The sequence below is a fragment of the Muscardinus avellanarius genome (genome assembly GCF_963383645.1).
Source record: "Muscardinus avellanarius genome assembly, chromosome: 3".
Taxonomy (NCBI): Eukaryota; Metazoa; Chordata; class Mammalia; order Rodentia; family Gliridae; genus Muscardinus; species Muscardinus avellanarius.
Genome location: NC_137788.1, coordinates 26,657,143 through 26,685,049, shown reverse-complemented (window position 1 = coordinate 26,685,049; position 27,907 = coordinate 26,657,143). Strand labels below are relative to the sequence as shown.

Sequence of the window (27,907 nt, the reverse complement as noted above, 5' to 3'; positions counted from 1 at the left end):
ATGGGCTCCGAGAAGGACTCCGAGTCGCCGCGCTCCACCTCCCTACACGCGGCCGCGCCCGACCCCAAGTGCCGCAGCGGCGGCCGGCGCCGGCGCCTCACCTTCCACAGCGTCTTCTCCGCCTCGGCCCGCGGCCGCCGCGCCCGGGCCAAGCCGCAGGTCGAGCCGCCTCCGCCGCCGCCCGCCCCGGCCCCGGCCCCGGCCCCGCCGCCCGAGGCGCTGCCCGCCGAGCCGCCCGCCGAGCCGCCCGCCGAGGCCGGGGCCGAGGCCGCGGCGGCCGCGGGGCCCGGGCCCGGCGATGAGGCGGCGGCGGAGGGCGGCGGCGCGGGCGCGGAGGAGGTGGAGTGCCCGCTGTGCCTGGTGCGGCTGCCGCCCGAGCGGGCCCCGCGCCTGCTCAGCTGCCCGCACCGCTCGTGCCGGGACTGCCTCCGCCACTACCTGCGCCTGGAGATCAGCGAGAGCCGGGTGCCCATCAGCTGCCCCGAGTGCAGCGAGCGCCTCAACCCGCACGACATCCGCCTGCTGCTCGCCGACCCGCCGCTCATGCACAAGTACGAGGAGTTCATGCTGCGCCGCTACCTGGCCTCGGACCCCGACTGCCGCTGGTGCCCGGCCCCCGACTGCGGGTGAGCGCGGGGGCGTGGCGGGCCGAGGGCGGCGGCCGCGGGCTGCCCCGGAGTCGGACCGGGCCGGCGGGCCCGGGTCGGGCGAAAACCCTTCTGCAGAAATGGGGGTCGTCGCGCAGTGAGCGAGGAGGGGATGCTCGGCCGAGGAGGGCGTGAGCGCGGCGTTCGGAAGGGGCCGCGCGTCGGAGGGGTGTGTCCGTTTGGCTACGGGCGCGCTCAGCAGCACTGCGGGAGAAGGCGTGATTTTCCTGACAACCGCTGCTGAAAGTTGGGATGGAGGTGATGGGGATGGCCCTCGAGGACGAGGACAGCTCGCTGGCAGAGCTCCGGAAGCACCCTGGGGACTGTGTGTTCTGTGCCACGCTATTGGGAGGCACCCTGTGGTTCTTACCCTGCGGCCCTGGTTGGGCAGGGCGAGGGGTGGACAGACCCGTTCTTTGTCCAGAGTATCAGTGGGACACTGAGACAAAGAATGCCCAGAGGTTGATATGATGGGAAGATGTGTTTGCCAAGGCCTTTGATCTTGAGATCCTAATGACAGTCTTTTTAGTGCATTGTGATTTCAAAAGTCAGTGAGTTAAAATATGCCATATCTGCAGAGATGAAATACCACCAGATTTCCCGACCCAAAACATTCCGTGGAGATTCTCTGCTCCTACCCTCACCCTCACCATTATCCCACCTTTAAAAATCCAGTTGTTACTGTCCGTTCATCCCACGAACACCTGCGTTCAGCCTAGAGAGGCTAATCCAAGTGGTTGGGAGGCCGACTGCCATTACCTGTCTGTGACCTTGGATGGATCATTTTATTCTCCTGTGTCATGTTTTGAGGGCAAAAATGCCAGCGACTCCTTGCAGTGTGTAAATGTGATGCTAGTAAAAAGCGGTGTGATCCTTTGCTTCAAAGGAGTCAAGGGCTTTTAATTGTAGCCTCTAGGCTGTTTGAAATTTCCATGATGCTGCCATTCCTCTCCTTTCAAAAGGAGACATTCCTTTCGAATACGTAGAAGAGTTAACTTCTATTTTTTTATTCTGCCAAACTTGTTTTGAAATGGGTGTGTTACTTAATCTCACTGAGCTGGGGTTTCTAAATTACTTTGTAGTGCCGTGGTCAAAGGGTAGATCACTTTCACTTTCATGTTAATAAGCATCTGGAAGGACCTTGTTGGCTCTTGAAAAGGTCTGCTTATATCTAGTGCTCTTGCTGGCCCTTTGAGGTTAGTTTTAGGGGGTGGGGAGGTATTGAACACAGGGCCTTGGCCATACTAGAGAAGTGCTTGATCCACTGAGCTGTATTCCCAGCCTTTTGCTATATTCCCAGCCTTTTGCCGTGTGTGTGTGTGTGTGTGTGTGTGTGTGTGTGTGTGTGTGTGTGTGTGTGTGTTTTACTGGAACCCAGGGGTATTCTACCTCTGAGCTACACTGCCAGCCTTAATTTTTATTTTGAAACAGAGTCTCACTGAGTTGCAAAGGGCCTCACTAAGTAGCTGAGGCTGTCTGTGAACCGGGATCCTCTTGTCTTAGCCTCCCAAAAGCTCGGATTACAAGTGTGCACCACCATACCCAGCTTCCTAGGTAGTTTCTTAATTTAGCAAAGTATTGAGTTAATGTCATCCAAAAATTTTGTGTGTGTGTGTTGGGGGGAGTGGTACTGGAGATGGAACCCAGGGGCCTTCCACCTCTGGCCTCACCCCTGAACTATTTTATATTTTCTTTGGAAACAGGGTCTCACTAAGTTGCTGAGATCTTCACTAAATAGTTGAGACTGGTAATCCTCCTTTAATTTTGCAAATCATCTCCAGAACAAAGTCAGCCTCCCAAGTACTGGAATTACAACTATGCGCCACCACGCCCAGCTCCAAATCTTATTATTTTTATTTTGTAAAGATAGTTATAGCAAAAATATTTCCCTATAAATAATGTATGGGTTTATAGAAGGTAAAGTTTGGAGAAAGAAAACAAGCTGGCCTCTGAGGACCTATGTACCTGGCATACATAATTTGATCCTCACAACATTATGAGATCGATTTGATATTGTTTTACAAATGAGGAAACTGGAATCTAAAGAGACTGAGTAGCTGGGCGTGGTGGCACATGCCTATAATCCCAGTATTTGGGAGGCTGAGGTAGTAGGATGGCAGGTTTGAGGCTAGTCTCAGTAACATAGCAAGACTCTCAGCAACCTAGTGAGACCCAGATTCAAAATAAAAGAGAGTGAGGATGTAGAACAGAGGTAGAATGCCTCTGAGTTCAATACCCAGCACCACCAAAGAAAAAAGTCATTTGTTCAGGGTCATATAACTAGTAGGTAGTCGAACTGGGCTTGGTCTTAACTCCAGTGAAGGCCACTATTATTTCCACCCAGCTTCTGTTCCAGAAAAGCATTGGCTTGTCATTATAGCCCCCATTTGGGGGGATGTTACTATTTAGGCATGCTTCCTTGAGTGCGGCATAAGGACAATATTGAGAGAGCCAGAGGTGCTAAAATCTAGTTTCTCTTTTTTTTTTTTTTTTTTGGTGGTACTGGGGTTCCTGGAAGCCCTTCTACCTCCGGGCTACACTCCCAGACCTATTTTTACATTTTTATTTGGAAACAGGGTCTCCTAAGCCAGCGTGCGCGGCTGGCTTTGAACCTGCGCGATCCTCCTGTCTCTGCCTCCCAAGCACGGGGATTACAAGCGTGCGCCACCACGCCCAGCTAGTTTCTTTTTTGATTCCTGTTATTAACAGTCACTTGCCTACTGTATTTACTTATTTATTTTGCAGTACTGGGGTTGGAACCCAAGGGTGTTCTACTTCTGAGCTACACCCCCAGTCCTATTTTTTATTCTTTATTTTGAAACAGGGTATCAGGGACTTGCAAAATAGTAGCTGAGGCTGTCTAGGAACCAAGATCCTCCTGTTTCAGCCTCTCAAATGCTGGGATTACAAGCATGCACCACCACACCCCACTCTACTTTATTTTTCTTACAGAAAATAGTCTTAATCCTTTCCTGACTAAGGAGGCTTAGTTAATACTTACAGTGTTTTGAGATACTCAGTTTAAGGTGCTTACATAAACAAGGAGTTACCTTAGGTACATGGTCAGTAGCTTTGCCATCTTTTTGTGTGTGTGTGTGTGTGTGTGTGTGTGTGTGGCGGGTGAGTATTGAAGATGGGACCCAGGGACATTCAACTCTGAGCTCCACCTGCCCAATTTTATCCACTTTTTTTTTTTTTTTAAACTCAGGGGCATTCTACCTCCAAACTACACCCTAGACGTGTGTGTGTGTGTGTGTGTGTGTGTGTGTGTGTGTGTGTGTGTGTGTGTTACTGGGGATGGAACCCAAGGTCATTCTACCTCTGAGCTATACTCCAGCCCTATTTTTTATTCTTTATTTTGAAACAGGGTCTCAGTGAGTTGCAATGGCCTCATTAAGTAGCTAAGGCTGTCCACGAACCTCAATCCTTCTGTCTCAGCCTCCCAAATGCTGGGATTACAAGCATGTGCAACCATGCCTGGCCAGGCCTCTTTTTTATTCTTTGTTTTGAAACAGGGTCTCCACTGAGTTGCATAGGCCTCACTAAGTAGCTGAGGTTGACCATTAATCTGTGATCCTCCTGTCTCAACCTTCCAAGTACTGGGATTACAAGCATGTACCCCCACACCCAGCTCCTATTTTGTTTTTTTTAATCAGTTCTATTCTTCTGGGCCTGGTAAAAATCATGGATAACATTAGTAAAGAAGCCCTAAACCTCAGTTATTTCTCCCCATACCTGACCATATTTACTGCCCACAGACCAATTAAGTTTTGGGTTTTTTAAATTTTTTTTATGGTACTGGGTGTGAAACCCAGGGGCTTTCTACCTCCGGGCTATACTCCCAGGCCTATTTTACATTTTATTTGGAATCAGGGTCTCACTGAGTTGCCCAGAGCCTCACTAAGTAGCTGAGGCTGGCTTCGAACCCGTGCGATTCTCCTGTCTGAGCCTCCCAAGTGCTGGGATTACAAGTGTGTGCCACCACGCCCGGCCAGACCAATTAAGTTTTTACCAGCCAGATATATCAATTCCTTCCTCAGGTATGTATGTATATATGTATGTATGTATGCATGCATGCATGCATGGTGGTCAGGATGAGAGGACCATATAAATGGCCCCGGAATTCTGATAATTTTACTGTGATTTCTCTACTAGAACATCATATATTAAGATATATGGTCCTTTGTAAAAAATAATTGTGTCCAGAACAAAGAATTTTGAATATTTTTCTCATATTTGAATACAAAATTATTTTATTCATAAATAAGGGAACCAGTTTTAATGGGAAAACATTCACTTTGCTATTTGATATACTAAGTACTATAGCAACAAGTATAATTTTGCCAGGTGTGGTGGTACACAATTGTAATCCCAGTACATGGAAGACAGAGGAGGATCGCAGGTTTGCTGCCAGCCTCAGCTACTTAGTGAGGCCCTCCACAACTTAGTGAGGCCCTCTTTCAAAATAAAGAATTAAAAATAGGGCTGGGAGTGTAGCTCAGAGGTAGAAGGGCCCTGGGTTCAACCTCCAGTTTGCCCCCCCCCAAAAAAAAAAAGTAATTTTTTTCTTCTTTGTTTTTGTTTTTGTTTTTTGAGGTACTAGGGATGGGACCCAGGAGCATTCTACCTCCAAGCTATCCCCTCAGCCCAATTTTTTAATTCTTTTTTTCTCTCTTTATTTCTTTATTTCGCAGTATTAGGGATGGAACCCAAGGGCATTCTACCACCGAGCTACACTCCCAGCCCTACTTTTTATACTTTATTTTGAAACCAGGTCTCACTGAGTTGCAAAAGGCCGCACTAAGTTGCTGAGGCTGTCCTTGAACCATGATCCTCCAATCTCAGTCTCCCAAATGCTGGGACTACAAGCATGCACCACCACACCCTCCTGGCTGCTTTATTTTTTATATTGAAACAGGGTCTCACTGAGTTAGAAAGAGTCTCACTAAGTAGCTGAAGCTGGCCACCAACCCAGATCCTCCTGTCTCAGCCTCCCAAATGCTGGGGTTAAAAGCATGTGCTACCACACCTGGCTCAAAAAAAGTATAATTTTAAAATATATATATTGTGTGTGGGGGGGGGGTACTGGGGATGGAACCTAAGTGCCTTCTACCTCTGGGTTACCTCCCAAACCTATTTTATATTTTATTTGAAAACAGGGAGCAGGGTGTGATGGCACATGCTTGTTTTTGAGACCAAAGGATCATGGTTCGCGGGCAGCCTCAGCTACTTAGTGAGGCCCTCTGCAACTCACTGAGACCTGGTTTCAAAATAAAGAATAAAAAATAGGGCAGGGGGTGTAGCTCGGAGGTTGAATGCCCTGGGTTTCATCTCCCGAACCGCAAAATAAAAATAAATAAATAAATAACTTATTAAAAAAAAAGAAAGAAAGAAAACAGGGTCTCACTAAGTTGCTGAGAGCCTCACTAAGTAGCTAAGGCTGGCTTGGAACCTGCACGATCCTCCTGTCTCAGCCTCCCGTGTACTGAGATTACAAATGTGTGCCACCATGCCCAGCTTAAAATATACCTTTAATGCTCCACATAAAAAATAAAATAAAAAAAATATATTTTCAAATGAGATAAAATTAGCCCAAAATACAAATAATTGACATTTATACTTATTTATAGTATAGTGTTTATAACTTCCAGAGTATAATCTTATTTAGTCATAATTTGATTTTAGTCTCATATAGATGATGGTAAATGTATTTATGAAGGAGAAACCACTTCAGAGAAGTTTAAATGTGGGCCTCATGTTTCCTAGCTAATAAATGGTATAGTTGATCTATTACCATTTTGGAGTCTCTACCCAAGCATTTTTTTTAAGAACCCCCCCCAAATGATGTAACTGAATATTTTCTCTCAGGTGCTCCAATGTCACTCTAAACTCTTTTGAATCTGTGGGAGACTAAGGGATGACCAAAGTAGGCAATAAAATATCCTGTCATACAGGGGTAGATCCTCTGTACAGATAAATAGAGATAAGGCTATCCCAACTAAATTGTTTGTGCAGGTCCACTGCTCCAGACTCTCCTTGCTGCCTCTGCCCCTGTAGAGTCCTGCCTCCCACCTGACCCCAGGAGATGAGTATTGGTCTTCCCAGACAACCGGACTGGATCCTTCCTATACGTAGCAAGCCTCTGTTCATTCTGAGCATATTCATGAGAGAACAACAACCTCTGTGAGACAAATTTCAGCCTGTAAAGGAGAATTTTTCCTTCTGAAGTCTTTCTGGTTCTCTTCTCCCTGCACCCTTGGTACTGAGTATTGAACTCGGGCATTCCACCTCTGAGCTACATCCTTATTTTATTTTATTTTATTTTAGGTGGTACTGGGGTTTCTGGAAGCCCTTCTACCTCCGGGCTACACTCCCAGACCTATTTTTACATTTTTATTTGGAAACAGGGTCTCCTAAGCCAGCGCACGTGGCTGGCTTCAAACCTGCGCGATCCTCCTGTCTCTGCCTCCCAAGCGCAGGGATTACAAGTATGCGCCACCATGCCCGGCTCTTATTTTAATTTTAATTTTGAAATGGTCTCACTAAGTTGCTGAGGGTGTTGTCAAGTTGCTGAGGCTGGCCTTGAACCTGTGACTTTTTTCTGTCTCAGTCATGCCTATCATCCTGGGCCTTTTTCCTAATTTGGCTCCTTTTTCCTGTTCCACAACTTCCCCTGCACTTCCTCCAGCCCCCATCTATACCATCCTCTCCTCTAGCTCAATAATATTGTGTCTGTCTCCTATTTACTAAAGTACTCATTCATTCTTTCTTTTTATTTTTGGTGGTGCTGGGGATTGAACCCAGGGGCATTCTTCTTCTGAGCTGCACTCCAACCCTATTTTTTATTCTTTATTTTGAAACAGGGTCTCTCACTAAGCTGCAGAGTGCCTTGCTACTGGGATTACAAGTGTGCACTACCATGCCCAGCTAACATACTCAGTCCTTAGAAAAAGAACCAAGATGAAGAGGCTGGGCAAGAATACAATCATTCAACAGACACTTTCAAAAATGATGATGTGGTGTTGATCCCTGGGTAATTACTGGGTATTACAAAAAGGGCTTAAAAAGGCCAGGCGTGGTGGTGCACACTTTTAATTCCCGTGGTTGGGAGGCGCAGGAGTAGCGCGCAGGTTCGAAGCCAGCCTTGCTGGCTTAAGAGACCCTGTTTCCAAATAAAAATATAAAAAATAGGTGTCTGGAGTGTAACCGGAGGTAGAAGGGTTTCCAGGAACCCCAGTACCACCACCACCCCCCCAAAAAAAGAATATGAATAGAGGTGGTAGAGCCAGGCATATGGTAGCTCATGCTTGTAATCTCCCATACCCACCCCACCCCACCCCACCTCACCCCCGCGCTTGGGAGGCAGAGACTGGAGAATTGTGCAGGTTTGAAGCCAGCCTTGCTGGCTTAAGAGACCCTGTTTCCAAATAAAAATATAAAAAATAGGTGTCTGGAGTGTAACCAGAGGTAGAAGGGTTTCTAAGAACCCCAGTACCACCCCAAAAAAAGAAAAAGAAGAATATGAATAGAGCTGGTAGAGCTGGGAATATGGTAGCACATGCTTGTAATCTCCCACACCCACTCCACCCCACCTCACCTCACCCTCACGCTTGGGTGGCAGAGACGAGGATTGTGCAGGTTCGAAGCCAGCCGCTGGCTTAAGAGACTGTTTCCAAATTTTAAAAAAGTATAAAATAGGTCTGGGAGTGTAGCTTGGAGGTAGAAAGGTTTCCAGGAACCCCAGTACCACCAAAAAAAAAAAAAAAAAAAAAGAATATGAATAGAGCCAGGCGTGGTGCAACACAGTTTGTAATCCCAATACTTGGGAGGCTGAGACAGGAGGATGGCAGGTTCACGGCCAGCCTTAGCTACTTAATGAGGCCCTCCGCAACTTAGTGAGACCCTGTTTCAAAGTAAAGAATAAAAAGTAGGGCTAGGTGTGTAACTCAGAGGTAGAATAGCCCTGGGTTCAATCTCCAGCACCATACACATGCAAAGAAGAATAAAAAACAGTACTGGGATGTAGCTTGTTACCACAAAAATTAAAAAAGCAAAAATAAATAAATAAAAGAATATGAATAGAAATTCATACCTGAGTAGGAATTCAGACAAAGATAAGGATGGGGGGTACATTTTAAACCTGAGTGTCATGAGCAAATGCATGCATGTATAAAAATCCAAAACACTATCCCAAGTCTGGAGTCTAGTTTGGTTAGCCTGTGGGTGTGTGTTATAAGGAGCTGAGGCTGGCTGTCTCGGCCTCCCAGGTCTGGGGTTACAAGTGTGTTCCACCACACCCGGCCTAGCTTTTGGTTGTGGTTGTGGTATTTTATATCACACCTTTCAGGGCAAGATTGCAAATGCAGTTTTAGAATATGTTTAGCTTAACTTGATGGTGGCAAACACCTTCCTATACTTCTATTTGGAGGAGTAGAAGGTAAGGTTTAGATTTTTTTTTCTTCTCGACACTCAGGATTGAACCCAGGGGCAATTATACATCTGAACTATACCCCCAGCCCTGATTCTTATATTTTATTTTGAAGCAGGGTCTCACTAAGTTGTAGAGGACCTCACTAAGTAGCTGAGGCTGGCCAGGAACCTGTGATCCTCCTGTCTCAGCCTCCCAGGTATTGGGATTACAAGTGTGTGCCACTACACCTGGCAAGGTTTAGAAATTTTAAGTAGTTCAGTATCATGCAGTATGAGTCAGAGTCCAGACCAGACACCCAAAAACAGAAATGCCAAGTCTCGTGCCCTGAGTAATTCTGTGTCATATAATAGATTGCTGTGGATTCGTGAGTATTTGGGGATATTTTACTTCCTGGTAACCAGATTACACACCCCAAATTGGCTTCTCACTGTTTGCTGTGCTGGTCTGTGTCCTCTCCCTGCATGCCTCATTGCCGTGCCTCAAAGTGAGAAAATGGAGAAGTTTCCACTCACAGCCAGGCAAAAGGATGCCAAATCTGTCAAAGCAAAGAAAAATAAGGATGTTCTGAAATTAATTTATTTATTGTGGTACTGGGGGTGGAACCCAGGGGCTTTTATACCTCCGGGCTACACTCCCAGACCTATTTTATATTTTATTTGGAAACAGGATCTCACTAAGTTGCTGAGAGCCTCACTAAGTAGCTGAGGCTGGCTTTGAATCTGCGCTGATCCTCCTGTCTCAGCCTCCCAAATGCTGAGATTACAGGCGTGAGCCACCACGCCCGGCTGATAATGTGAAATTTAAAGTTTGGCTCACCAGATACCTTTATACCTTGGTCATCACAGATAAGGAAAGGCAGAGAAACTGAAACGGTCCCTGCTCCCAGATTTGACAGTGAAGAAATTGAAATGAACCAGACATACTGATTTGAACTAGGTTTTTTTGTTTGTTTTTTGTTTTCTTATGGTGCTGGGGATTGAACCACAGGAGCATTCTACTTCCAAGCCCTATTTTTTATTCTTTATTTTGAAACAGGGTCTCACTAAGTTGCGGGGCCTCACTAAGTAGCTGAGGCTGGCGGGGAACCTGTGATCCTCCTGTCTCAGCTCCCATGTGCTGGGATTACAAGCATGTACCACCATGCCTGGCAGAAGTACATTAAAAAAAATAATAATCTTAGGGATGAGGGTGTAGCTCAGTGGTACAGTATATGCTTAGCCTCCATGAGGCCCTGGGTTTAATCCCTAGCACCAAAACCAAATTTTAAAAAAAAGGAATCTTTATTGGTTTTTTTGTTTGTTTTTATACTGGGAATTTAAGCCAGAGACGTACAGTATCTTCAGCCTTTCTATTTTTTGTTTTGAAATAGTCTCATTAAGTTGCAAAGACTGGCCTCCAACCTGCAGTCCTCCTGTCTCAGCCTCCTAAGTGTACTGGGATTACAGGTGTGTGCCACCATGCCTAGCTAGGAGTGTGTGTGTGTATGTGTGTGTGTGTGTGTGTATAATCCCAGGGGCATTCCACCTCCAAGCTACACGCCCAGCCCTATTTTTTATTATTTGTTTTGAAACAGGGTTTCACTGAGGGCCTCACTAAGTAGCTGAGGCTGTCCATGATCTTCAGTCCTCCTGTCTCAGCTTCCCAAATGCTGGGATTACAAGTATGTACCACCACGCCCGACCATTTTAGGAATCTTAATAAATATTTTCTCTCACCATGTGAAATAGGAATGGATTATGAAGTGTTCAAGGCTTCCTGACTGGCAGTTGGCCTAATTTGCATCCTCAGAATTTGGTTTATTATTTTTCCAGGTCTTCTACTACTATTCCCATTTGACACAAAATAGCAAGCAGGTGACTTCTTCATTGTTTATCTTTAATATCTATTTTGCAGCTAGTTGGGGATAAATTTCCTCAGAGCTTCTACAGGATATGAATAATTTGCATTCACACATTGACCTATTCTTACTGTGTTCTTTCTTAGAAGAGCTTTAGTACAGTTTGCATCATATGACAATGGGGATACATTGTCATATATATTTTTATTTTTACTTTTTGTTTTAGTGGTACTGGGGATGGAACCCAGGGGCATTCTACCTCTGAACTATACCCCAGCCCTATTCTTTATTTTTATTTATTTATTTATTTATTTATTTTGCAGGTCTGAGGATGGAACCCAGAGGCATTCGACCTCTGAGCTATACCCCTGCCCTATTTTTTTATTCTTTATTTTGAAACCAGGTCTCACTGAGTTGCAAACGGGCTCACTAAGTATCTGAGGCTGTCTGCGAACCACAATCCTCCGGTCTCAGCCTCCCGAATGCTGGGATTACAAGCGTGCGCCACCACACCTGGCTGAAAATATTCTTTTATTTTTCACTGAGTTGCTGGCCACCAACTTGGATCCTCCTATCCTAGCCCTCTGAATGCTGGGATTACAAGCATGCGTCACCATGCCCAGCTGTACTTTATTTTTCTTATGTGAAATAGTCTTAATCCTTTCCTGACTAGGGATGCTTAGTTAATATTTACAGTGTTTTGAGATATTCATTTTAAGGTACTTAGACAAACAAAGAATAACAGGAGGATTGCACAGGTTTAAAGCCAGCCTCTCAGCTACTTAGTGAGGCTCTCAGCAACTTAGTGAGACCCTGTTTCCAAATAAAGTATAAAATAGGTCTGGGAGTATAGTCCAGAGGTAGAAAAGCCCGTGAGTTCCACCCTCACCACAAAAAATAAAAATAAAAATCAATAAGCCAGGTGTGATGGCACATGCTTGTAACCCCAGTATTTTTGAGTCTGAGACAGGAGGATGACAGGTTCGTGGCCAGCCTCAACTACTTAGTGAGGCCCTCCACAACTTAGTGAGACCCTGTTTCAAAGTAAAGAATAAAAATAGGGCTGGGCAGTATAGCTCAGAGGTAAAATGCCCCTGGCTTCAGTTCCCAGTATTTTTATTTATTTTTTTTTGCAGGTCTAGGGATGGAAGCCAGGGGCATTTGACCTCCAAGCTACATCCTCTGCCCTCTTTTTTATTCTTTATTTTGAAACGGGGTTTCACTAAGTTGTGGAGGGCCTCACTAAGTAGCTGAGGCTGTCCATGAATTGCGATTCTCCGGTCTCAGCCTCCCAAATGTTGGGATTACAAGCATGCACCACCATGCCCAGCTCAATTCCCAGTATTGAAAAAGAATAAAAAAAAATCTACTTTCTCACATGGGATATATTATACAATTGCTCAGATGTGTTTTCTTTATACCTTATGTGATAGTGTTGAGTTATGTTAGCCTTGATGAATAATTTTGTTTAGATCCTTCTTCTTATTTCCTTTCTCAGTTATGCTGTTATTGCCTATGGCTGTGCCAGCTGCCCAAAGTTAACCTGTGAGAGAGAAGGCTGCCAGACTGAGTTCTGCTACCACTGCAAGCAGATATGGCATCCAAATCAGACCTGCGATATGGCCCGTCAGCAGAGGGCACAGACTTTACGAGTTCGGACCAAACACACTTCAGGTCTCAGTTATGGGCAAGAATCTGGACCAGGTATAAGTTGGCATATCTCATCATCTCTTTAATTGTTACCTCATAATGTGAGCCCATACTGGAAGAGATTATCTTACTGTCTGGTTCAGGTATTCCATGAGATCAGAGAGCAGAAAATATTATTTAGTTTTATTTATTTTTTGGTGGTACTGGGGGTGGAACCCAGAGGCTTTCTACCTCCGGGCTATACTCTCAGATGTTTTATATATATATATATATATATATATATTTTTTTTTTTTTTTTTTTTAATTTGGAAACAGGGTCTCACTAAGTTGCTGAGAGCCTCACTAAGTAGCTGAGGCTGGCTTCGAACCTGCGCGATCCTCCTGTCTCAGCCTCCCACGTGCAGGGATTACAAGTGTGCGCCGCCATGCCCGGCCATTTAGTTTTATTTATTTATTTTTTGCAGTGCTGGGGGTTGAAACCCAGATCCTCACAAGTATAAGTTGTTCTACTTTCACCACCACCCCTTTGTTAATTCAGGATCTCCCCGGGCTGGCCTTGGACTCTTGTGCTCAAGTAATCCTCTCTGGCCTCCCAAGTAGCTGGGACTATAGGTATGCATACTGTTTGGCTTGGTTATACTTTCATTAATATTTTTGATATGTAGCTTCCCTTTCTGACCATTATTGGTTATCCAAGCGACATAAATTTGGAATATAACAATATTGAATTCTTATGTCTGTGGTTCTTGGGATTGAATTGAGGGCCTCAGACATGCTAGGAAAGTGCTCTAACACTGAGCTACATTCACAGCCTTGTTTTGTTTTTATTTTTGTTTTTTGTATGTGTATGTCACTGGGAACTTAACCCAGGGGCATTCTACCTCCGAACTACACCTCAGCCCTATCTTACTTTTTAAATTTTGAAACAGGCTCATTGGGTTAATGAGAGCCTCACTACTTGCTAAGACTGTCCTCGAACCTGCAATCTTCCTGCCTCCCAAGTACTAGGATTGCAGGTGTGCACCAACCAACATAGCCGCCTTTTTTTTTTTTTTTTTTTTTTTTACTTTTGAGTCTGAGAGATTATGAGGGAGTCTTTGAGATTATAGGTGAGCCCACTGTGCCTAGTAAAATATTAAATTCTTGAGTTTCCACTTTCTTAGTAATGTCTCAGATTAAAGAGCAATTTTTTTTTTTTTTTTTTTTTGGTACTGGAGATGGAACCCAGGGGCATTCTGCCTCTGAGCCGCATCCCTAGCTCTATTTTATTCCCTTTTTTCTTCTTTCTTTCTTTTCCTTTCTTTTCTGTGTGTGTGTGTGTGTGTGTGTGTGTGTGTGTGTGTGTGTACGTACACACACACACACACACATACTCGGGATGGAACCCAGGGGCATTCTACCTTTGAGCTATACCCCCCAGCCCTATTTTTTATTTTCATTTTTATTTTTTTTTCGGGTCTGGAGATGGAACCCAGGGGCATTCAACCTCCGAGCTACACCCCCTGCCCTATTTTTTATTCTTTAATTTGAAACAGGGTCTCACTAAGTTACAGAGGGCCTCACTAAGTACCTGAGGCTGTCTGTGAACTGCAATCCTTCCGTCTCAGCCTCCCAAATGCTGGGATTACAAGCATGCACCACCACGCCCAGCTCCTAATTTTTATTTTTTGTTTTGTTTGTTTTGTTTTTGTTTGTTTTTCGGTACTGGGGATAGAACCCAGAGATACTCTACCTCCGAGTTATACCTCCAACCCTTTTTTTTTTTGGGGGGGGGCTATTTTATATATTTTTTATTTGGAAACAGGGTCTCTTATGCCATTGAGGCTGGCTTTGAATCTGGGAGATCCTCCTGTCTCCGCCTCCCAAGTGTGGGGGAATACAAGTGTGCACCGCCACGCCCAGCCTATTTTTTTATTTTTTTATTTTGAAACAGGGTCTCACTGAGTTGCAAAGGGCTTCGAACCTGTGAAATCCTCCTGTCTCGACCTCCTGAATGCTGGGATTACAAGCGTGTGCCACCATGCCTGGCTTATTCTTTATTTTGAAATAGGGTCTCACTGAGTTGCAAAGGGCCTCATTAAGTAGCAGCTGTGGCTGGCTGTCCACAAAACACATTTTCCTGTCTCAGCCTCCCGAATGCTGGGATTACAAGCATGTGCCGCCACCCCCCCCCCAGTTTATTCTTTATTTTTTATTTTATTTTATTTTATTTTATTTTATTTTATTTTTGCGCGTCTGGGGATGGAACCCAGGGGCATTCGACCTCCAAGCTACACCCCCAGTCTTATTTTTTTATTCTTTATTTTGAAACAGAAGTTGCGGAGGGCCCCACTAAGTAGCTCAGGCTGTTCACAAACCGCAGTCCTCTGGTCTCAGCCTCCTAAATGCTGGGATTACAAACGTGTGCCATCACATCTGGCTCAGCTTATTCTTTATTTTGAAACAGGATCTCACTAAGTTATGGAAGGCCCCACAAGTTGCTGAGGCTGGCCACAAACCTGTGATTCTCCTGTTTCAGTCTCCTGAGTACTGAGATTACAAGTGTACTACACCATGCCTGGCTCAATTAGTTCTTTTTGCTAAGGGCTTCTTCAATACTTTCATTGTGAGCAGAAAGACATTTAATGTTAAACTTGTATTTGCTTTCTGGCTTTGCGTGCGTCACTGCTTGTGGAGGCAAGGTACAGATTTAAGAAAAGGAAATAATATCAGTATGGATTAATGATTAACCTTAAAAGGAGGAATATCTCAAAAAAACAAAACAGGAATGTCGCACATTTAGTTCCAACCTTGACAAGTCAGAATAAACCTATTTTAAAATGTCAGTGGATTTATTGCCTCTGGTAAATTTATTTCACTGATGTCATTTGGGAGAGGTTAGTAGGAAAGATTTTGCTATTCACTTTTTCCTGGCACAGCATAATCCCCTAAATTGTTATTTTAATAGAATAGTTCCTAACTTCCTGTGAACATTACCAGGTGTATATTACATAGCATACCTAATTTTTATTTTTTGTTTTGTTTTGTTTTTGCCGTACTGGGGATGGAACCCAGGGGCATTCTACCTCTGAGCTATATCCCCAGACCTATTTTTTATTCTTTATTTGGAAACATGGTCTCGCTGAGTTGCAAAGTCCTAAGTAGTAGCTGAGGCTGTCCTTGAACCACGATCCTCCTGTTGAGACAATCTCAAATTATAATCCCAAAGGCTGGGATTATAAGCGTGCACCACCACGCCCAGCTAGGTTTTAAATTAGAAAATATCATAGGAAGAGATTGTGGTTTGTGTTAATAGCAAGTCACAATAGTACCTGTTGTATCTGAAAAATGAGTTTACTGAACTAACAGCAAAACTTAAGCCAAATTCTAGCTACTGTCTGTTCTTGAGGTAGGACTCTGCTTTTAAATATGTCAGCCTAGCTGGGCATAGTGATGCGTGCTTATAATCCCAGCATTAGGGAGGCTGAGACTGGAGGATCACGGTTTGCGGACAGCCTCAGCTACTTAGTGAGGCTCTTTGCAACTCAGTGAGACCCTGTTTCAAAATAAAGAATAAAAAATTAGGGTACGGGGTGTAGCTTGGAGGCAGGTAAAAACATTTTTTAAAAAGACTAAAAAATAGGGCTGGAGGTGTAGCTCAGAGGTAGAATGCCCCTGGGTTCCATCCCCAGTACCACCAAAAAAAAAAAAAAAAAAAATCAGCCTATTGGCAGGTGGAAATTCCATTTTTCTTGGAACCATTATTTTCTCTAGGGAAATTTTTCTGAGTGTGACTCAAGTGCTAGGTAAGATGCCAGTTATTGGTCTAGGCAGCTCAATATGAAACAGAATTCATTTCATGAAAATTCCTGAAGTCTAGACATAACCTTCCAGTAAAGTTATGTTGCACAATTTGGAATTCTCAGTCAGGAGTTCTTGACTGTCTCATTTCCTATTTATACTCTTTAAGAATAATGAAGTTAAGCTGGGCGTGGTGGCACATGCTTTTAATCCCAGCATATTCAGGAGGCTGAGACCCAAGGATCACGGTTTGCAGACAGCCTCAGCTACTTAGTGAGGCCTTCCGCAACTTAGTGAGACCCTGTTTCAAAATAAATAATAAAAAGCTGGGCGTGGTGGCGCACCCTTGTAATCCCCGTGCTTGGGAGGCTGAGACAGGAGGATCACACGGGTTCGAAGCCAGCCTCAGCTACTCAGTGAGGCTTCCTGCAACTTAGTGAGGCCCTGTTTCCAAATAAAATATAAAAAAAGGTCTGAGAATATAGCCCGGAGGTAGAAAATCTCTGGGTTCCACCCCCAGTACCACCAAAAAAACAAAATAAATAATAAAATATAGGGCAGGGTGTGTAGCTTGGAGGTCGAATGCCCCTGGGTTCCATCCCCAGACCCGCAAAAAAATAAAATAAAAAAACAATAATAAAATTAAAGTAGGCATTTAACTGTGGGTATTTTTCCCACCCATCCCTTCTTCCCCCCTTAGCAGATGACATCAAGCCATGTCCACGATGCAGCGCTTACATTATCAAGATGAATGATGGAAGCTGTAATCACATGACCTGTGCCGTGTGTGGCTGTGAATTCTGCTGGCTTTGTATGAAAGAGATCTCCGACTTGCATTACCTCAGGTGAGATGGAAATAGATCCACTGATTTTGCAGTCTGTTCTTTTACTCATTTAGGAAAAAGGATGTTAAAGAGACACAGTTCTCTCATTTCAAATTAAGGAAGTTGTAAAAAGTTCCTCTGAAACACTCCTCTGATCATGTTTTTTTCCAGCTTAGCAACCTCCAGGACGTCTCCATTACCTTCTAGATCATGTCTCATTCACCCCTAACATTGCTTCTAAAGCTTTTCACAGTCTGACCTTAAGCTACTCTTCTAGTCATGCTGTATTCCAGTAATCTGGGTTTGCTCTTCCCTGTGCCTCTCTTTGCTATCTTGCCTCCTTCCTTTCTTTTTTATGTTGGATTTTTCTGGGATTTTTGGGGGGTTTTTTATTTGTTTGTTTTTGCTTTTGCTTTTGCCTGGAATGCTTTCCAGTCATCTCAGCCTCCCAGTATTCCAGTATCCCCCTTTTATCACAACTTGCTCATTTCTTATTCATCCCTCAAGATGAATAAATTAAATTCCCTTTCACCCATCAGGCCTTCCCATCTTCTGCCTCATTCTTTGTTTTGCAGTACTGAGGATTAAACCCTGGGCCTTGTGCATACTAGACAAGCTCTCTATGGCTTAGCCATATCCTCATCTCTTTTTAAAATTTTTTAAAATTTTCTTGGTGGTACTGGGGGTGGAACCCAGAGGCTTTCTACCTCCAGGCTATACTCCCAGACCTTTTTTATATTTTATTTGGCAACAGGGTCTCACTAAGTTGCTGAGAGCCTCACTAAGTAGCTGAGGCTGGTTTCGAACCTGTGCGATCCTCCTGTCTCAGCCTCCCAAGCGCAAGGATTACAAGCGTGCGCCACCACGCCCGGTTCTAAAATTTTTTAAATTTTGAGACAGGATTTCACCATTGTTTAGGCTGACCTCAGACTTGCAAACCTCCTGTTTCAGCTTCCTAAGTAGCTGGGTTCTGCCTCACTCTTCATTGACTTTCCTTTATTGCTTTCAATATGTCATCACTATTTGTACTTTATATACTTGTTTAATGTTACTAAAATATGACCTGTTTATAATTTCTTGCATGTAGTGAGTTCTCAAAGAATTAAGTGAATCTTAAAATAATTGCGAGAGGAGTTAATATTTATACATTTTATTGTATAGCATTCACTGTGTAGATGAAACGTCTCATTTCTAATTTAGTGGACATTTGAGTACTTGCTCTGTCACAGTAATTGGGGACACAGGATAGAATAAGTTGATTTCTACTTTCAAAATTGCTTATCCTATCAGATAGAGAAGATAACACAAAAGGAATAAGAAACAAGGACTAGGCACAGAAAGGCTGAGTGTAAAAGTAGTGAAATCAGAGGACCTAGCTGACAAAGGTGGTGATGAACTTGTTTGAAGTATCTATTAGGGGTGATAGGACATATGCTAAGATACTGCACAGGAAGAATGTTTAGTAACTGTGGAATACAGTGTGTCTGAGTGAGATGCAAGTAGTAGGCTGTGCAGAGTCCCAAGCAGTATCAGTCAAGGAAGCTGGATCGTTGTTGGTGGATCTGGGAAGACAGTTCAGCAGAGAAGAAGGAAAAGTTTCATTTCTGGAGGTCTGCCTTTACCAAAAAAAGTAATAAGCTCAACAAAAAGAAAGTAATAAACTCAGCACTCTAAGAGATAATCTGGCCTTGTCTTTTCCTCTCTCTTGTATAATATATCCATTTCCCGTGACCATCTGTAACTTGATCACTCCTATTGAAAAGGAGGCTGTTGTTATCAAGCCCTCTAGCAACAGTACCTGTGCTTGTAATGCTGACATTAACTTCAGCATGTTTCCTCTACAGCCCCTCTGGCTGTACATTCTGGGGCAAGAAGCCATGGAGCCGGAAGAAGAAAATTCTTTGGCAGCTGGGCACACTGATTGGTGCTCCAGTGGGGATTTCTCTCATCGCCGGCATTGCCATTCCTGCCATGGTCATTGGCATTCCTGTTTACGTTGGAAGGATGGTAAGACACACTGGGTTCTGTGCCTCTTCCAGCTTTAGGTTTGTTGGCAAAAGCTTGAGGGAAATGGGAAGAAGCTTATATCTCAGAGCTGCCTGGAAACCAGCTGGTTCTTAGATAAAAATAACTTTAATTTTTCAAATGGGTTTTTATAAACCCCCTTGGGATCTTAAAGTTCTTATTAACATCCTGGGTTTGTCTTGTCTCAGGGACTTAAAGGTGAAAAACTTACTTCATTCCCCTAAGTTATTTTGTCTCTTCTTGGACTTTTTCTTTATTAGTTTTTATTTTCCAGGTCTTGAGTTAGGTTAAAAATTGAGAAAGATAACAGTTCTGGATAGAGGTTATATTTTAATATAATATAGATAACTCATAAATGAATATTTGCTTATCTTTCTCTCCTGGAAAAATACTGATGTCCTAACCTGCTGACCTGGATTTTCTCTTTTATTAGATTCACAGCAGGTATGAGGGAAGGAAAACCTCCAAACACAAGCGGAATTTGGCCATCACGGGAGGAGTGACTTTGTCGGTCATTGCATCCCCAGTGATTGCTGCAGTTAGTGTTGGTAAGCTGGCCCAGGGCCATGACTCCTCTGATAGCTTTCTGACCAAAGCAATTTTGTTCCAGAGATATTTTTTGTGGTACTTGAGATTGAATCCAGGGGCATTCTATCTCTGAACTACATCTCCAGCCCTTTTTATTTTATTTTGAGAAAGGATCTTGCTAGTTGCCCAAGGCTGGCCTTGAACTTGCAGTTCTCCTGCCTCAGCCACCCAGAAGCTGGAATTACAGGCATATGCCACCACACTGGGATGATTTGTTTTAGAAAAATATAATACATAACTAATATTTCATGAGTTTATGTGCCACAAGTGATTCTCAGTACCTCCCACATATTAATATATTCAATCCTTACAAAAGCAAGAGGTGAAGTACTTTTCTCAAAGTCACATTGTAGGACATGAATCAAGGCTGTCTTATTTCAGATCTTATTTATTTATTTATTTATTTATCTATTTATTTATTTATTAATGGGCAGCAATGGGAGTGGAACCAAGAGGCATTCTACCTCTGAACTAAACTCCCAGCCCTACTATTTTTTTTTTTTGGTGGTACTGGGGATGGAACCCAGGGGCCTTCTACCTCCAGGCTACACTCCCAGACCTATTTTATATTTTATTTGGAAACAGGGTCTCTTAAGCCAGCGCGGCTGGCTTCAAACCTGCGTGATCCTCCTGTCTCAGCCTCCCAAGCATGGGAATTACAAGCGTGAGCCACCACGCCCGGCCCAGCCCTACTTCTTTTATTCCTTTTTTTTCTTTTTTCTTTTCTTTTTTTTTTCCCCCCTGGTACTGTGGGTGGAACCCAAGGGCTTTTCTACCTCCAGGTTATACTCCCAGACCTATTTTTGTGTGTGTGTGGTACTAGGGATGGAACCCAGAGGCTTTTACCCCACCCCAGGCTACACTCCCAGACCTATTTTATATTTTATTTGGAAACAGGGTCTCACTAAGTTGCTGAGAGCCTCACTAAGTAGCTGAGGCTGGCTTTGAACCTGTGCGCTCTTCCTGTCTCAGCCTCCCAAGTGCTGGGATTACAAGCGTGTGCCACCATGCCCGGCTTATTCTTTATTTTGTTTTTATTTTACTTTATTTTTGGTGGTACTGGGGATGGAACCCAGGAGCCTTCTACCTCCGGGCTATGGGCAATACTCCCAGACCCATTTTATGTTTTTTTAATTTGGAAACAGGGTCTCTTAATCCAGCAGAGGCTGGCTTCGAACCTGCGAGATCCTCCTGTCTCAGCCTTCCAAGCTCAGGGATTACAAGCGTGCGCTACCACGCCCGGCCTTATTCTTTATTTTGAAACAGGGCCTCACTAAGTAGCTGAGGCTATCCTTGAACTTGAGATCCTCCTGTCTCAGCCTCCCAAATACCGGGTTCACAAGCATGCACCACCATGCCCGGCCAGAACCTGTATTCTTTTTTTTTTTTTTTTCGGGTCTGGGGATGGAACCCAGGGACATTCGACCTCCAAGCTACACCCCCTGCCCTATTTTTTATTCTTTATTTTGAAACAGGGTCTCACTGTGTTGCAGAGGGCCTCACTAAGTAGCTGAGGCTGTCTGCGAACCGCGGTCCTCCTGTCTCAACCTCCCGAATGCTGGGATTACAAGCATGTGCCACCATGCCCAACTCCAGAACCTGTATTCTTTTTTTTTTTTTTTTTTTTTTTTTTTTTTTGTGGTACTGGGGTTCCTGGAAGCCCTTCTACCTCCAGGCTACACTCCCAGACCTATTTTTACATTTTTATTTGGAAACAGGGTCTCCTAAGCCAGCGCGCACGGCTGGCTTCTAACCTGCGCGATCCTCCTGTCTCTGCCTCCCAAGAGCGGGGATTACAAACGTGCGCCACCATGCCCGGCTGGAACCTGTATTCTTAACAACTAAATTATTCTGTCCCCACACAGCAGTATAGTTTTGGAATTACCACTTTTGGGGGGCATCCTAAACTTCAGTGATCACTTATTCTATGTTTTATTCTTGGTTGATTCTTAGGTTAGCACTATTGTGAATAGGAGAGGGAAATGAAAGCAAAATATATTTACTATGCTGGGCAGTACGTACTACTGAGTAGCCCACGGGTGCTGTACCATTGAACTATACCCTTAGCTCTTTTTATTTGCAGACAGGGTCTCACTAAGTTGCCCAGGCTGGTGTTAAATTTGGATCCTCCTACCTCAGCCTCCTGAGTAGCTGGGATTACAGGTATGCGTCACTGCACCTGGCCAATACAGACGTTTCGTTTGCAAGTCTGGTCATCGTTCCATTATACCAGGCAGCCTCTTTGGGATAGTCCACCCTGTCTCTGGCCTTTACAAAGTGGTTTATCCAGGCCCAGGCTGGGAGGGAGGATTCAGGTCAGTTGCAGCATCATGGCCTGCTGACATGTTTCCATCTCTTCCCCCAGGTATTGGTGTCCCCATTATGCTGGCTTATGTCTATGGGGTTGTGCCCATTTCTCTCTGTCGTGGAGGTGGCTGTGGTGTTAGCACAGCCAATGGAAAGGGAGTGAAAATTGAGTTTGATGAAGATGATGGACCAATTACAGGTAAAAGATGATATTTTATTTAGATAAATGAGATACAAGATAAAAATTAATAAAAGCACATTTTACAGAGAGTTTGTCATTAGACTACTTTGGATAATGAGCTTTGTAGGGGGCAAACTATTTTTAGCTTTTCATTTCTTTGTTCCAGAATTACTAGGTTAATTCCTCTGGTGCTCACCTCTGTAGCAGGTATGAACTAGTAGGATTCCAAGTAACTCCAAGTATGCTGGTAGTAGTAGTGATTATAATAAAGCCTTATATCAGCACAGTACTTTATAATTTTCAGAGGACTTTACACAGTTATTATCTTGCTTGCTTTTTACAGCAGCTCTCTGAAGAGAGGGAGGGAGGGCAGGGGCTATTATTATCTCTGTTTAAATGGGAACTTAAGCTTTTATTTCGGTATCTATCAAGAGTTTCTGCAGAGCCAGGAGTAGAGCAAGTCTTCTGACTTCTATTTGAACACTCACTGTGTCCACTTTACCATCTTAACTAACCTGGGGTGCCAGAGGTCACCAAAGTTTTTTCAAGCTTTCTACTGTCCATACAGGACCTGAACATATTTTGAAGTTTTCAATTGATTAAAGGCAGGTATAGTGTAGTGGAAACAGTAGTGGAGTTGGAATCAGAATTGTAGTTTGGTGTGACTGGGACCTTGGACAAGTCAGTTAGTTTTAAATTCTGATTCTCTCATCTAAAGTTGGGGATAATTTGGGAGAGGATTAAATATGAGCACGGGTTAAAACATCTGATTATAGTAGCTGCGCATAGCAGCAGTCCCTAAAAATCTTCACTTTGAAAAGGTGTTGCAGGAAAATGCTTTCCAGGCTGTTTTGATGCTGCACTGTCTCAAATTGAGATGTTTTGTCCCACCCACAGTGGCAGATGCCTGGCGAGCCCTCAAGAATCCCAGCATTGGTGAAAGCAGCATCGAAGGCCTGACCAGTGTGTTGAGCACCAGTGGAAGCCCTACTGACGGACTCAGTGTCGTGCAAGGCCCTTACAGTGAAACAGCCAGCTTTGCAGCCCTCTCGGGGGGTACGCTGAGCGGTGGCATTCTCTCCAGTGGCAAGGGAAAATACAGCAGGTAAACCAATAGATAACTTCTAGATGAAGCAATATACTAGCCATTTCTCTGGATGGGGCCATATATCATCTTATTTTGATTTAATCATCAGTGGTATTTTTTTCTATTTTTAGCAAAGTTTGGAGTCCTTTCCGCTGTGCTATAGCTGCTTCCATGTACAGATAATGTTGACTTCATATTCTCCCTTTCCCACATCAGGCTGCCTTCCTAATTGGAAAGCAGGCATTTTTATACGATTTTTGAGGCTGAGTTCCCCATTAGGTTTGTTGTTGGCTTTCAGTTAAACCGTGTATTCTGTATCTTATTGGCTTATTGTTACTACAATTCTTACAACCTTCCTATTCCCATTTGATAGATATGGAAAATCAATTCTATGAATTTGTGTTGAGAATATGTAAAGTTTTATGACTGAGAAGACTGGCTGAGCCGGGCATGGTGGTGCATGCTTGTAATCCCAGCATTTGGGAGGCTGAGACAGGAGGATTGTGGTTTGTGGACAGCCTCAGCTGCTTAGTGAGGTCTTTTGCAACTCAGTGAGACTCTGTTTCAAAATAAAGAATAAAAAATAGAGCTGGGGGTATCACTCAGAGGTAGAATGCCCCTGGGTTCCATCCACAGTACCACAAAAAAAAAAAAAAAAAAAAAAAAAAGACTGCGGCTTCTTTGCACCATTTCATTTCACCAGTAAAACCAGAACATACTCAGAGGAGCGTAACAGACATGAGTGGGAAGCAGTTAGCTGATTGACCAGGGCAGTGGCCTGGGAGGGCACAGGCTGGAACAAAGCAGGCCGGAACAAGGGCGTGGCTCCAGATGTCTGAAGGCCTCAGCAAGGGAGGCTCAGCCTTCTGAGACCCAGGCCAAGAAGGCTAAAATGGCAAGGTAGAAGCTAGAAGGAGCTAAGCTTGGTGCAGTGTAGATAATATAGGGGAAGACTCTATAAATCCTAAAGAGGAAAGAATTGCCTTTGTAGGTACTGAGCCACTTATCCCTTGAAGTGTTCAGAGTGAGACCAGAGGGCCATTGGCTATTAAAAGGATTCAAGTAGCAGATGGCGTATGGACTGGATCCATACCTCCATGCTTGTCAGTCACCTGGAAACCTCTTAAAAATAGGTTTAGGGCCCATTTTCAAAATTAATAGCTTATAGCCTCCTAGAAAGGGATCTAGGGGTGGTCTGTGTTAAGCTTCCCAGGTGAGTCTAGCATACCATTGCATGAACCAGCATCTGGGACCCACCTTTGAAAAAGGTTCTGTCAGCCAGGCGTGGTGACGCACACTCATAAACTGGGTACTCAGGAGACTGAGACAGGATTGCAGGTTCACAGCCAGCCTCTTAGGCCATCAGCTACTTAGGTCATCTGCAACTTAGTGAGACGCTGCTTCAAAATAAAAGATATAGGTCTGGGGGTATAGCTGGGAGGTAGAATGCCCCTGGGTTCAACCCCAGTTCTACCAAAAGAAAGAAAAGAAAGAGGTTCTGCCAACCAAGAGTGAGTCTGACAGAGCTGAAAAGAAACCCATCTGTGTGACCAAGTACGCTTTTCTTGACTCTTCTCCTTTTGCCAGGCCTGGCACATTTTGAAGGGCATCTGAAGCAGAGCAAAAGCGTAGGATGGAGACTGTTGCTGACCGCCTGCGTCTCCTCTCATGATACTGGTGTCTTCTAGGGGATCCCGCTCCCACATTATGGAGTATCTGCTGCTGCATGCTCTTAAGGCCAATTCCCCTGTTTTGAGGAGACAAACATAATTGGAGAGTGACTTGCTGAAACTGCAGCTTAGCTAGTCCAGCTGTTCCAGTTCTGTGGAAGCCTTTCTTATATAGGAAGTGAATGAGTCAGATGGGTTTGACGGTGAAACCCATTATGAGGAAATACTTAAGTGTGCAACAAAATGGTGTTGGAGCCAAGAAAGCAAATAGTTAGGGTTCTGAGCTATCAGAACCATCAGGAAAGTGCTGCTCTGTGAGGAAGAAGGAGCTTGGCCCTGTATGTCCTTCCATTTATAGCCTGGAGGTAATTTGATTGCTAAGTGTTGGGCGGTGTTATGGCAGGGCCCAGGAGGTGAAGTGTGAAAGATGCGGTCTCTCCTTTTGTTGAGCTCCAGAGGAGTGGGAGAGAGAGTGGGAGAGAGAGACACAAATTGATACATGGGTAGATGCTGGGAAAGCACTTCTTTAGAAGTGATTGGTTAATTGAGAGAATGAGGATGTGGTATTTCTTTTGTTGTTAAAGACTGAATGGTTGTTAAGCTGAAGAAAGTAAACTTCCGGCAAGAGGGAATAATACGTATAGAATCAATAAAATGTAAATTCAGAATGATTATGACTTGGAACCTATAGTGAAAGAGAAAGAACTGGAGAGAGGTCTCCTTGTCTGATCAAGAAGACCGTAAATGCCTGTGGGCAGGAGGCAACCGAAGTTGGAGAACTGTTATCGTGATCAGGTGTCCACACCGACACTGGTCTGGACATTGTTTGACTTGGACTCAGAGGCTCGTGGGGAGAGCGCCCAGGCAGATGTTGGGGACCTGAAGCAAGCAGCAGCAGTGGGGATAGAGAGGAGGGGACGCTTTCAGTGGATATTTAAGAGAGAAAATGTGTGGCCGTGTATTTGAGCTTTGACAGTTGAAGATAATCAGATAGGTCACACAGCTGCCAGAGAGTAATGGAAGGGATGTGTGCCAGGAAGTGGGCTGTCTCGGAATACTCAGGTCTTGTATTAACTTGAACGTCCCCTCTTTACACAGGTTAGAAGTCCAAGCCGATGTCCAAAAGGAAATTTTCCCCAAAGACACAGCCAGTCTTGGTGCAATTAGTGACAACGCGAGCACTCGTGCTATGGCCGGTTCCATAATCAGTTCCTACAACCCACAGGACAGGTATGTGAACAGTCAGATGTCCAGGAGAGGTTGCATTCTTTTGGTTGGGGACGAGGTCTTCCGCAGCTTGGTGCTCGTTAGGCTCTTACACACCACTGATGGGATACACACATGGTATGTCCTTTAACTGAGCAGGTTCCTGGCACTAGGGTGTATGGCATCTCTTGATTCTTCCTGCTAGCACTTGATGTTTAGAGTGATTTTTTTCCCATGTTTTCTTCCTTCTTTCCCTCCCTTTTTTCCATCCTCTTTCTTTCTTAGCCATTGCAACAATGTGTAATTATTCACATAGATGTTAAAGAGAGAGACTGGTGTTCAATGATGTCTGTAAGTCTAAGGTTTCTGCTCGCCCTTTGCTTGATACGGTTCCCACGGCGTGTTGTGCTTTCATTTTGAGTAGTATGTCCGGCATGGTGTGATTACAGTACTCCTTACTATAGGGACTCTGGCTTTTTCTAATTGTGGCATAGTAGTAGAAAGATGTAAATCTTTCATTTTCATATTTTGAGTAAGATAGCATGAAGCTCTGGCCCTTAGTTGAATTTTGGAAGCTCTTTTTAGATGTTCAAAGAGATTTTTTTGGGAAGTGTGTGTGCGTGTGCATGTGTAGCAAAAAGTGAGTTCTAGTCCACTGCTTTTTTCATCTTTTTAAATGTCCTAATCCTGATCTCACAAACTGCTTTTACCAACAGGTGTAGCATGACCCATGCATGACTCAGCACAGTGGCTTTTGTCTCCACAGAGAATGTAATAATATGGAGATCCAAGTAGACATTGAAGCCAAACCAAGCCACTATCAGCTGGTGAGCGGAAGCAGCACCGAGGACTCACTCCATGTCCATGCTCAGATGGCAGAAAATGAAGAAGAAGGTGGCGGTGATGGTGAAAGTGGTGGCGACAGTGGCGGCAGCAACAATGGCAATGAAGAGGATCCCCCCTGCAAACACCAAAGCTGTGAACAGAAAGACTGCCTGGCCAGCAAAGCTTGGGACATCAGCCTGGCCCAGCCGGAGAGCATCCGCAGTGACCTGGAGAGCTCTGACACGCAGTCAGACGATGTGCCAGACATCACCTCGGATGAGTGTGGCTCCCCCCGCTCCCACACGGCAGCCTGCCCCTCGACCCCCAGAGCCCAAGGTGCACCAAGCCCAAGTGCCCAAATGAACCTCTCTGCCCCAGCCGAGGGACAGACTGTCTTGCAGCCAGAAGGTGCAGAAGCCAGAGTATGAAGAGGATGAATGCTCCTGTTCTGAGAAGCACACTTGTTGTAACTGCATCTTTTGGAATCTTTTTTTTGGGGGGGTGGGGGCTTACATATTTTATTTCAAAGATTCTCTGGTCAGGTTTCCCCCAGGGAATTCCTGAGAAATTTGCAATTTCTTACCAGATAAAATATGAAATATTTGCCCTTAGTCTCCCCTCCCCTCCCCTCCCCCCTTTTTTTAGTTTTAATTTATTCGTTAATGTTGGCAATCCGTGAGGTGTGTCAAAGAGTGTACATATGTATGTGTGTATATTGTATGTATGCTAACATATTACTGAAGGACACATTTTAATAAAGATTTCTGTTGTAATTCAACTCATCTCATTTTCCTTGGCTTAGCTAGTTCTGCAGAGCCAAGTGTTTGATTGAAACAGAACACCGCATCT

General features: G+C 44.3%; 1 protein-coding gene across 2 annotated transcripts; it reads left to right on the top strand.

Moving 5' to 3' along the window:
• RNF19B (ring finger protein 19B) lies at positions 1-27,486 on the top strand (the record flags this gene model as incomplete). 2 transcript variants are annotated; one of them, XM_080692926.1, is made up of 9 exons in its annotated part: positions 1-626; positions 12,414-12,619; positions 17,049-17,190; positions 19,014-19,176; positions 19,628-19,742; positions 22,148-22,288; positions 23,168-23,375; positions 26,126-26,257; positions 27,000-27,486. In XM_080692926.1, 9 exons carry the CDS (start codon positions 1-3, stop codon positions 27,484-27,486), a joined length of 2,220 nt encoding a protein of 739 aa, XP_080549052.1. The 2 variants fall into 2 exon arrangements, with proteins under 2 accessions (XP_080549052.1, XP_080549051.1); XM_080692925.1 differs by having other exon boundaries at positions 17,046-17,190.
• Between the last annotated feature and the right edge of the window lie 421 nt (positions 27,487-27,907).